General features: G+C 42.2%; 2 protein-coding genes across 3 annotated transcripts; both read left to right on the top strand.

Moving 5' to 3' along the window:
- The first annotated feature begins 4,755 nt into the window (after positions 1-4,755).
- On the top strand, positions 4,756-7,337 carry LOC123997291. Its single transcript, XM_046301440.1, has 5 exons — positions 4,756-4,834; positions 4,989-5,469; positions 5,630-5,714; positions 5,938-6,080; positions 6,500-7,337. Exons 2-5 carry the CDS (start codon positions 5,026-5,028, stop codon positions 6,581-6,583), a joined length of 756 nt encoding a protein of 251 aa, XP_046157396.1. The 5' UTR covers positions 4,756-4,834; positions 4,989-5,025; the 3' UTR covers positions 6,584-7,337.
- A 2,084-nt stretch (positions 7,338-9,421) lies between these two features.
- LOC123996599 (ADP-ribosylation factor-like protein 4A) lies at positions 9,422-11,981 on the top strand. 2 transcript variants are annotated; one of them, XM_046300090.1, is made up of 2 exons: positions 9,422-9,519; positions 10,529-11,981. In XM_046300090.1, exon 2 carries the CDS (start codon positions 10,629-10,631, stop codon positions 11,244-11,246), a length of 618 nt encoding a protein of 205 aa, XP_046156046.1. In that variant the 5' UTR covers positions 9,422-9,519; positions 10,529-10,628; the 3' UTR covers positions 11,247-11,981. The 2 variants fall into 2 exon arrangements, with proteins under 2 accessions (XP_046156046.1, XP_046156045.1); XM_046300089.1 differs by lacking the exon at positions 9,422-9,519 and adding an exon at positions 9,756-10,060.
- Positions 11,982-12,436: the final 455 nt, after the last annotated feature.

Here is a 12,436-nt window from a genome sequence, read left to right as displayed (position 1 = left end):
CCTTTTTTCCTAAGACCAAACATCCTGTTTCCAGACAAAGATAAACATAGGCCTACCTAAGGGAGGAGGGGTGAGAGGGTAGACAGTTGAAAGGATGGGGGGGAATGGCTGGATCTAGGACCCACAGTCACTTTTGTGACCGAGCTTAAACAATGGTAAAAACAGACGTTAGGTCCTGGAACGTGGTCAGAGACGGGCTGTGGCCCAGGCAGACAGGGGCGTTGAGCTGAAGGAGAATGGCTGGGGAGGAAATAGGAGACATGCAGCTTAGTAATGAACCCAAGCGGTTAATGGAAGTACCATTTCCACAGCCCACACATATACTATCGGCTGCCATTTGTTCGTTGTGCTCCATCTGTATTTAGCTTTGTGTGTTTCTTTCTTTCAGTACACCTACAGCTACCAGAGATATCTCTCTGTTTCACAGCGTGATTTGTCTGGGCTATTCACTTGTTTGTGTTCAGACAATATAGCAATTAGGCACCGCTGACAGTTCTCTGCTTTGGCACTCTCCACTACACTTACTGTGGGGTTAAGTGGGATGTGTTTAAGTGCACTTAAACAGAGGGTCATCAGTGGCCTCTCAGGTTGACAGCTTTGACAAAAACCCACAATAACTGAACCTTGAGGGCTTGGTAGCTGTAAATGATACTGGATACAATGGCAAGAACTATTCTAAGACACAGCTGAAAAGGCAAAGGTTAAACCCAGCTTTATAGGGGCATTAGGGTCAACTCCTTTACAGGGGTTGTATGGCCTGTATCAGGTTTCCTGTTGCCTTTAGCCTCTCTGTTCAGCTGCCATGATGGGCCCAAATAAAAAGGCCACCACACCGACTGCGTGGGTAAACTCTCCCACATGCAGATATGAATTTGTGTAAGGGGATAGCCTCCGCTTTACGTCTGACCCCAATATATTGCAGATGTGACCTCTGACCTCCTCTGTCTGTGTCTAGACCTGAGGTTCCATCCTCATTTGACCACAGGATATTGGGAATCTATCAGGAAAAAAATAGACAAAGGTTTCTTTCAGCATGTCCAAAAATGTTTTACTCATAGCACAATTGACCATTATAGATGGCTGACTTAGCATAGCACAATGGCAACTGAATACAATGAATGCAGTTATGGTTTGTGCATGTTTCTGCACAGAACGAGCAGTATGGCTGGTGGCTTTGTCATGCTGGAGGGTCATGTCAGGATGAGCCTGCAGGAAGGGTACCACATGAGGGAGGAGGATGTCTTTCCTGTAACGCACAGCGTTGTGATTGCCTGCAATGACAACAAGCTCAGTCCGATGGTGCTGTGACACACCGCCCCAGACCATGACGGACCCTTCACCTCCAAATCGAGTACAGGCCTCGCTTGGTGTAACGATCATTCCTTCGACGATAAACACGAATCTGACCATCACCCCTGGTGAGACAAAAACGTGACTCTTCAGAGAAGAGTACTTTTTGCCAGTCCTGTCTGGTCCAGCGACGGTGGGTTTGTGCCCATAGGTGACGTTGTTGCTGGGGATGTCTGGTGAGGACCTGCCTTACAACATGCCTACAAGCCTTCAGTCCAGCCTCTCTCAGCCTATTGCAGACAGTCTGAGCACTGATGGAGGGATTGTGCATTCCTGGTGTAACTCGGGGAGTTGTTGTTGCCATTCTGTACCTGTCCTGCAGTGCAGGATGGCAACAACAACTCCCCGAGTTACACCAGGAATGCACAATCCTCCATCAGTGGTCACAATCTACCACTGCGAGGATGATCAGCTGTCTGTCCTTTCTCCCTGTAGCGCTGTCTTAGGTGTCTCACAGTATGGACATTGTCATTTTTTGCCCTGGACACATCTGCAGTCCTCATGCCTCCTTGTAGCATGCCTAAGGGATGTTCACGCAGATGAGCAGGGACCCTGGTCATCTTTCTTTTGGTGTTTTTCAGAGTCAGTTGAAAAGCCTCTTTAGTGTCCTAAGTTTTCATAACTGTGACCTTAATTGCCAGGCTGTAAGCTGTTAGTGTGTTGTTGTTTTTTTAACCCCCTTTCCTCCCCAATTTCATGGTGTCCAATTGTTAGTAATTACTATCTTATCTCATCACTACAACTCCCGTACAGGCTCCCATACAGGCAACTCCCATGCGTCCTCCGAAACACAACCCAACCAAGCCGCACTGCTTCTTAACACAGCGCACATCCAACCCGAAAGCCAGGCGCACCAATGTGTCGGAGGAAACACCGTGCACCTGGCGACCTTGTTTAGCATGCACTGCGCCTGGCCCGCCACAGGAGTCACTGGTGCGTGATTAGACAAGGATATCCCTACCGGCCAAACCCTCCCTAACCCGGACGACACCAGGCCAATTGTGTGTCGCCCCACGGACCTCCCGGTCGCGGCCGGCTGCGACAGAGCCTGGGCGCGAACCCAGAGTCTCTGGTGACTCAGCTAGCGCTGTGATGCAGTGCCCTAGACCACTACGCCACCCAAGAGGCCAGCTGTTAGTTTCTTAACGACCGTTCCACAGGTGCATGTTCATTAATTGTTTATGGTTCATTGAACAAGCATAGGAAACAGGGTTTAAACCCTTTACAATGAAGATCTGTTAGGTTATTTGGATTTTTACAAATTATCTTTGAAAGACAGGGTCCTGAAAAAGGGACTTCTCTTTTTTTTGCTGAGTTTACATACATTACATATAACAAGAGACATTCCCTCTCTACACCAATGTAGACTCTCTCACACACACATACACTGTAGAGCCTCCTCAACTGATGTTATAACACGTACAACATACTTTTCACTTGGAGTATGTAGTGCCATCTAGTGGTTTCTTATTTTCCTCACCCCACCTGACAAGAGGTAAACTATTGGAGACCAAATTAATAATTAGAAATTCCCTGTCAACCTGGACTCAAGGGTAGACATAGTAAAGGTAAATCAAGGGACACTCCAATTAGTATGATATGTTAGGTTTCGTATTGATATGTATTCATTTGTGGATGTCCATCATTAATTTTGTATATGTTACGAATTACAATTCGTGCAATATGTTACAAATTTTAAAATCGTATGATACACTATGTGGACACCCCTTCAAACTAGATTAGACTATTTTAGCCACACCCGTTGCTGACAGGTGTATAAGATCGAGCACACACCCATGCAATCTCCAAAGACAAACATTGGCAGTATAAATGCCTTACAGAAGAGCTCAGCGACTTTCAATGTGGCACCGTCATAGGATGCCACCTTTCCAACAAGTCAGTTCGTCAAATTTCTGCCCTGCTAGAGTTGCCCCGGTCAACTGTAAGTGCTGTTATTGTGAAGTGGAAACGTCTAGGAGCAACAACGGCTCAGCCGTGAAGTGGTAGGCCACACAAGCTCACAGAACGGGACTGCTGAGTGCTGAAGCGAGTAGCTAAAAATGGTCTGTCCTCGGTTGCAACACTCACTATCGAGGTCTAAACTTCCCCTGGAAGCAATGTCAGCACAATAACTGTTCATCGGGAGCTTCATGAAATGGGTTTCCATGGCCGAGCAGCCACACACAAGCCTAAGATCACCATGCGCAATGCCACGCATCGGCTGGAGTGGTGTAAAACTCGCCACATCGGACTCTGGAGTAGTGGAAACGCGTTCTCTGGAGTGATGAATCATGCTTCATCATCTTGGATTCCGACGGACGAATCTGGGTTTCACGGATGCCAGGAGAACTCTACCTGCCCGAATGCATAGTGCCAACTGTAAAGTTTGGTGGAGGAGGAATAACGGTCTGGAGCTGTTTTTCATTGTTTCGCGCATGATTTGAGTACACGTCCTGGTAATCCATCTGGCCCCACGGCTTTGTGAATGTTGTCCTGTTTAAAGGTCTTGCTCACATCGGCAACCGGGAGCGTTATCACATAGTTGTCTGGAACAGCTGGTGCTCTCATGCATGCTTCAGTGTTGCTTACCTCGATCGAGCATAAAAGGCATTACGCTCGTCTGGTAGACTTGCATCAATGGGCAGCTCGCAGCTGGGTTTCCCTTTGTAGTCCGTACTAGTTTTCAAGCCCTGACACATCCAACGAGAGTCAGAGCCGGTGTAGTAGGATTCAATCTTAATCCTGTAAGTAATTAGCTAAAAATCAAAAGTTGTCCATGATGAGATTCAAATATGCAACCTCAGGTTTGCTAGATGTTCGTGTTATATGCCCACCCATCCACCCCGACTAAGTAGCCTTCTATGTTCTGTAACCATACCAAACATAACATATCATGCTAATTTGAGTGTCCCGGATTTACATGTACTATTTTATGTCTAGTATGAGATTAGACTGCCTCTGTCTTCACATCCTGACTGTGTAAATTACCATATCATTTTCTACTCTATTACTCATAACAATTCAGTGATCAAACACATTTGTGAACAGACAAACACTGTAGATTTAATCAAATATTCTAAGCTACACTAAAGTTTACACATTCGAAAACTACCCTTCAGGATAGAAAGTCTACCAAGCAGACCGCGTCATTTCATATGCCTCCAAATTACTTAGTCAGTCTTTACTAATCTGACAGGTCCTTAAGTTTGAGGGTTGATATTGGCATTCAGAGGGCACATTGTTCCTCGGTTGCTAGGACGTTTCTATTTTTTCTTTTAGCGGAGTCTCCTTCTGTTCTCAGACCTTTTGCATATTCTTTATGTAAAGTCTCCAGACCCTGGTCACTTAGCAACCACTTTTATTGTATTAACACTTTCTTCCTGTGTTGTCCCTTACTTCACATCAAACAGTGCAAGCTGAACTTGAAACTTGGTAATTTCTGAACATGTGTCTTCTGTAACAGATTGTGTCTTTGAAATTCAAGGTAAGAGTAAAATCATTTATCCCTGGTCAACGCCGCTTGATGTATTTAAAAGAGGTAGAAGCTAAATGTGTAATGTTAGACACTTTAGAGATTTCTACTGCTGTATGGTTGAGAAGTTCAATAGCCCTTAATTATTTTCTTTGCACCTGAACAGGTTACCGTTCATACAATTTCAGGACTGTGATATCACAATGACCTCTAACAGTTATTTGGATCCTTCGACATCAGTTTATTTGAATAAAAAGACAGTCTTTTCTGCTAGCCTGAACTTAGCCACCATAAGAAGCGAAGGTTTTATCCGTCCTCATTATTCACATCAGGTTGACCCATGGAACTTGAAGCCGCCTGATTTCTCTCCTAAACTCTACACATCTCTGAGTGTCCCTCAAAGGAAGAAGACAAAAAATACACATCAACCATTACTGACACTTGCCTCCAGTGAGACAGTCTTAAGTGTGGACACATTTACCCCAAATATTCTATTTCCTGAGATTGACCAGAATAAAAAAGCACTGCCAAAGTTCAGCACATCATACAGACCTCCTGGCTCTTTAGAATCCAAGCTGATGTTCGTTAAAACAGGGAAATATCCTCCTGTGGCCTACAAGAACCCTAAACCACATAACTTTAGACAGGTATGTTGCTGGCATATAACATAACACCTTCCTTACATGTTGTTTGTGATTTCCATGATCTGTACAAAATACTGGCACTAAATTCTTGCCGCGTATGATTCTAACACAAGATGGCGACAAATATATTGAAAAACATTTTTCTCTGAAACATTTATTTCAGCTTGCTGATGACATGCCAAATATGGTTACTGCAGCTGAAAGGGATCCTGGTCAGTTGAACTTCAAATCTCAGCACCTGAGTATAAGTAAGTCAGCTTTCCTGAATATTGGCGTGGAGACACTGCTCTATTACTGTAATTCGACAATTTCCTAAGCATCATCCATTTTGTGCTTACTCATGACATAAGCACAAAGTCATTTATCATTTGAAGGCTAAATCCATGGCCTTTTATGAAAACTATGCCTACATTACACAGCAAACTCAGCAATATCCTGCCGACTGTGACACTGGTTTCCATTCCACTCCAGTTAGGGGGACCAGATCGGAAACAGACATTTATTCAAGGGAACCTTTTGGGAAGATGGACACCTATAAGCCAACAGAGGCTAGATGGGAGGCCAGGCTCACACTCCCTAAATTGCCTTGGCCCCCAAAATCTGCCTCCTACACTGTGAGTGGGCTGGTTTATGCCCAGCCTGGCTATAGGCCCCACACCATTTTAATTCAATGCTTTTATGATACTTTAGGCCACTTCCGAAACGTGACTTAGTCAGTTACCAAGTTATTATGCTGTTTAACACAAAAGTGCTCAAACAAAACCATTTCCCCGCCCGCCACTGTTTTGGTAAAAAGCTTAGGGCTGGAGAAATGTAACCACTCAAATTCATAGGCAGAGATATTGATGCAATGATTGAACCTCCATGACATCAAGATTATTGTTTTAACTACATGTTTTAAGGCTATACAGTGTAGGATCATCTTTCCTCCATTAAAAAGCTTAGAGCACAAGGCAAACCCATAATAAATATAGTATCTTCTGCTTCAAGTGTCTACTGATATACATTTTCTAAAATATTTTCTTCTTCTCAGAGACACAGGCACAGACGCGGAGTGTACAGTGCTTTCATGGACAGAGTAGAGGAGAAGATCTCCAGCTCTTGGAAAACTGGCTGACACTTTGACCTCTAAACTCTTCTATGGAGTCCACAGCTGTGCAGTGATCTGTGCATCGGCTCCACTAAAATGTCCAGTGTGATAATATGTTCTAATCTGGGTGTGTGAAAGGCACGGCTGAAATATTTGCATTCACAGAAAGGAATCTTGCAGGCTGTAGCCTAATAAAAATACTTTGAGGTATCATGAAAATACAATAATTGTAGGCTAGACTAGAGTGTTCATTGCAAAACAATTGCCCATGCCATGACACCTTTTGAAATATGTCCTTTTTTTCCATGTATCTAGGCCTAATGGGCTATTGTGTGTGTAGAAATCTATTATCTCAAGACAATAGGCAACAAAGATAATCCCAGTAACTGGAAAATGTAAACAAAGTGTGTCATTACAATGCCATTGAAACTCATTTCTAAAATGTAGGCCGAAATGCAATTAAAGTTCACAATTGAAGAGCAGCTAAACCTCGCTTAATCCAGAACAAAAATCTTGAGTAATTAGTCAGATGCTCGATTAAATTCTGGGTCCATACATGAGGGAGGGAGAAGGGAACAAACAGCTCCACCCGTTCTCTTCGCAAATTAGGGGCAAATCTATGGGCCAAATGTTCCCTCCCCTTTCCGAAATTCTAAACCACCGGAACTAATGCTGCTCATTATCTCACACTTCCCGTTGTATCGTGACAAATTAATGTACCATTTATGTTAAAGTCGTCTGTCCACAAGAGATTAGAGAGCAGCCAAACTAATTTCGGAACCCGGAACCAAATTATTGCAAATGTTTGTTCATGTAGCAATTACAAGCACATTCCTATTGCTAAACATGCCCTACATTTGTAGGCTATATAAAAGTTTGCATTCGAGAAAAAAGTTAGGTATATTTAGAAGTTGTAGCCTACACATTGTATTCCTGACCTGGGGGGTATACTACAAAGCAGCATCAATGATTTAGCCAGCTAACTTTTATAAGCAACCAGAAATAACTTGGTTTTATGGTTAATAAAATAAAATTGTTGTTAAATCAATTAGACCATGCCCATGTCAAGCTTATCTTTCTACAAAAATTAAAAATTATCAGAATATTTTTATAATCCTGTTTTGTAGTATGCCCACAGAGTTTCTAAACCTTGTTATAAACTGAGTGGTTCGAAAAAACTGAATGCCGATTGGCTGAAAGCCATGGTATATCAGACCGTATACCATGGGTATGACAAAAACATTTTTTTACTGTTGTAATTACGTTGGTAACCAGTTTGTAAAAGCATTAAGGCACCTTGTGGTATATGGCCAACATACCACAGCTAATGTTTGACTCCAGGCACTCCGCAGGTAGCCTAGCGGTTAACAGAGTCCCGCCAGTAAACGAAAGGTCGCTGGTTTGAATCCCCAAGCTGACTGGGCAAAAACAAAAATCTATGTGCCCTTGGGCTAGGCACTAAACCCTAATTGCTTCTGTAGGTCACTCTGGATAAGAGTGTCTCCTAAAATTAAAAATGTAAGACATTGTGCTTAAGAATAGCCCTTAGCTGTGGTATATTGGCCGGAGACCATGCATATACTGACAAGACACATGTCCCTCTGCCCTAACGAAACCTTTATCCACAAAGCGGCATGGAGGGCTGTCTCTCTCCCACCTATCCTTTCTTTGAATTGGCTGCTACATCACATTATTGTAATCCTTTTTTAAATATTTGATTAGAGTCATTGACGTCAACCGCCTGTATTCAATCTCGAGACAACTCCAATATGAAGTGTTTTTTTTCTTCTCCAAAGTTGCCGGGATGTCACGTACCATATTTATAACAGTACAATCGTAACAACTTAAACATTACAAAACGTATATTCGATCAAATAAACCTTGTGTTGCAAATAAGCCATTAAACGCCACCTGCTGTAGGGAGCCAGATTTTCCGCCGAGTTGGACCCCTCTCAATTCCCTCTCAATTCAATTCAATTCAATACAATTCAAGGGCTTTATTGGCATGGGAAACATGTGTTAACATTGCCAAAGCAAGTGAGGTAGACAACATACAAAGTGAATATATAAAGTCTCTCTGTCTGTACTCGCCAATTTCGATTGTTTATAAACTGGTTCGACCTGGATGGCGCGCTTTGGTCACGTCCACATTTTATCCAACAGGTGCTTGCGCTTAGTAATTACAATGTTCTTTGTTGATGGGTGTTTGCCTAATATCTTTATTCGTTGAATATTTATGTGACATTATGTCCAGATGTGTTGAAATGTATTATGTATTTGCTAGTGATATTGAAACGAGTGAAGTATTGAGTGAGATCTTTATTTAAACTGAGGAAATACCTGTTTATGTTAATTTTGGATTATCCCAGTTTTAAGGGTTGGGTTATTATTATTATTTTAATTTACTAGCCTCAGATGGCTCATTTTCGGGTCAATTTAAACGGGAGTGGCATGTTGTCCCAGCTGGGGCTCTGCTAAACTCAACTGTGTGAGGAATTGTGGCACTCTGCCTAAAAGAAAGTTAACCTTCTGAACCTGTAAATAAATTCTACCATTTTGTTCATTTTGCACCTGATTCCGTCTGACTCCTTCTTCGCAACCCCCTGACAAGACGGATAGTGCTATCCAGAATCCCTGGGACGTCCCTAAACTAAATCACACCTTCATTATTTTAAATGTAAACTTCAATGGGGCGCTATTTATAAAAACAGAGGCTAACGTATTTATTTTTAATTATATATAATTAACATGATTTAAATAGATACCGCAGGATTATAATTTCTACAATTAATCCTGTGATTATTCTCACTATAAATTCGGTATGCGTGGGATACAATTTGTACTATTGACCAGTTTGAAAGTAAACAGATAAGGACGCATCATGGGGCGGCGCTGTTTAGCGTATATCAAAACCCAAACCAAGGCACATGCGACACACGAACACAGCAACAACAACAAAAACGGTAAATTAGGCATTTTTTATAGTTCAATAAATTGTTCATTTTAATTCATTCATATCACAAACTATTTAGTGATTTTTCTTTTACTTTTCGTTTCTTTTACTTTTACGAATATAGCCTACAGAATGCTTGGCTTGCTATGTTATGTTAATAACCATTCGTAAATATTATGTTTAGACTTTGACCTAGCATACTATCAGATACGTTTTTATTTTAGGCATTGTTGACGTTGCATAGTATTGCGTAATGATAGTATAATAAATCTATTGGCTGGAATAATGACGTTACAGCAACAGGTGATGGGCGTAGTCTGAATGGATACATTATTGATGGACTACCCCTTGAACCAATCGTTTGCTAGAACATGTGCAAGGTTTTCCACAAATTGCACTGCAGTATTATTCTATGGGAATGAAACCGTCTAGTAACAATAATAGGACACTGCTGACCGCGCGACAGTCATCAGAAGCTCTGTATTGTGAACATTGGATAACATGTTACTGGACCTCGTGAACACAGTTCCGCGTATTCAGAGTGGATAGATGTAAGTGATGCCCTGCACGAAAATGTCTGGCTGGACGGAACGGTTGTAGGCTATTATAAAGATTTATGCCGCAATTTGAGAGCCTGGTATCAGGTCAAGTGGCGTTACTGGCTGTCAGCATCTGTATGCCTATCGACTTTATATTCATTTACGCGCCTATCCTTGGCAATAGGATTGTGCATGGCTGCCGCCTAAAATTCAAGTGTGTAGCATACCTTGACAAAGTCCGGTATTTCTGCATTGTATTTTCATTTGAGCCTTTATAATTGAGGGTGTCTAATGAATGTCATATGCATTTGGCTGTACTCAGGTCAAATGCTACCTTCAATAAGTGAATAACACATGGATAACTGATTTGATCACCTTCATATAGTCTATAGGTATATTGTGTTTCGATTTAAGTTTGCTGTACACTTATATTTGTGTCCTATTTTTGCTTGGCTGAAGTAAAATTTGTTTTGTTTTTAGGTCACTGTTGTCTTCTAATTGGAATGTAATCAGTGCCAATCATCGTTGGAAAAGTAGACCAACCCTTTTATTCCACCTGTTGTTCCCCACATGAGAAAAGATGGGGAATAGATTATCAGAACCACAGACCTTCCTCTCAAGAATCCCCTTCTTTCAGTCATTCCATATCGCCATTTTGGGACTGGACTCTGCAGGTAAAACAACTGTTCTGTACAGGTTGCAGTTCAATGAGTTTGTCAACACAGTGCCTACCAAAGGCTTCAATGCAGAAAAGGTCAATGTGTCTTTGGGCGGCCACAGGACGGTGACCTTCCATTTCTGGGACGTGGGTGGTCAAGAGAAGTTGCGTCCATTGTGGAAGTCCTACACACGCTGTACCGATGGAATTGTATTCGTGGTGGACTCTGTAGATGCCGAACGCATGGAGGAGGCTAAAACAGAGCTCCATAAGATCGCCAAGACCGGAGACAACCAGGGAGTGCCACTGCTGGTGGTGGCTAACAAGCAAGACCTGAGGCACTCTCTGAGCCTGGCGGAGATTGAAAATGCACTAGCGTTGAAGGAACTGGGCCCTGGCACGCCTTGGCACCTGCAGCCCACTTGTGCCATCATAGGAGACGGACTGAAAGACGGCATGGAGAGACTCCATGACATGATCCTTAAACGGAGGAAGATGCTCCGCCAACAGAAGAAAAGAGATGATCAAGGAGGGAACTGAATCTCTTGTTTTAAATGAAGGACAAAAAGGAGATGTTCTCGCACCTGGGTGGATATAGGAATTCTCCCATAGGCTCGGCACACTGAGTTTTATCAGTCAGTGTTAAACTAGGTTCTCGTGTCTCAGACAGCAAAGTCTCTTTGCTTCGTCTTCGGTATTTGTTGTTTTTTAGTGGTTGAGAAAGCACTATGAAGGTGAAGGATTTGGTGTTTATGGATTTATATAGGAATTTGTAAGTTGTCGTTACAAAGAATGATTTTGATCCTTGATATTAGACCATTAGTAATGGCTACTTCAAAATTGAACACCAAAAATTACATGTTTGACGAAGGACAGAAAATAATTCACTTCTCTCTACAAAGGTTAGTGAGAGGACAACAAACGTGGTCTTCCTCAAAGGGAACTTTTGAACCTTGTAAAGAGTGCCTAAGCTACTTTTAAATGTTGTACCTTTTTTGTAAACATTTTTTGACATGTTTCTTTCCTTCCCAAAAGGAAGGTTCAGTCTTGCGCTCTTTGTCTGTCTAGTGTACCTCTACTGTCTGTTTGTTAATGCACTTTAGATGACCTTTTTTTGATGGAGTTTACAGCCTTGAGGATTCCCAATATAGCTTATTACACAAAGAGTTTAGTTGCTTCAGAAGAAGCCAACTACTGGGTCCCTATTGGCCACATGGACAATAGATGGGATATGTGTTTCATGTTTTCATCTTTAATAAAAACCTCTTTGCAGCACTGCTTTTGTTTTGTATGAAGGATATTTCTATTTTGATTATTTGTCGTCATAATATTCTGCAGATCTGATCCGATAAACCTGATGAGATGTGTACAATGTATGTCCTCTGATTCTCATATTTGAAAGAAACTGAAGTAAATCAAAAAATGAATCTTGGTTGCTCCTGCTCACACTTTGTACTGATGGATAATGAATCTCCTCCCTTTTTTCTCTTTCTGAAAGTAAACAAGACGGATATGATTGAGGTGATGGTGGTTGAGTGTTTACTTGCAGTGTGATTATAGGGCCTGGAGTCCTTTTTCTGTTTTTCCGGAGCCAAAAGGCTCAGCAATGCAGTCAGGGCAGTCTACTCTGCATGCCAAGCCAGATGCCATACCCTCTACAACAGGCTGGGGCAGGGGGGGACTGGAGGCTTGGGAGCATTTTTGTGATGGGGAGAGGCTGTTGTTACATA

This window comes from Oncorhynchus gorbuscha, linkage group LG15 (genome assembly GCF_021184085.1).
Source record: "Oncorhynchus gorbuscha isolate QuinsamMale2020 ecotype Even-year linkage group LG15, OgorEven_v1.0, whole genome shotgun sequence".
Classification (NCBI taxonomy): domain Eukaryota; kingdom Metazoa; phylum Chordata; class Actinopteri; order Salmoniformes; family Salmonidae; genus Oncorhynchus; species Oncorhynchus gorbuscha.
This window is presented reverse-complemented; position numbering and strand designations above follow the sequence as displayed.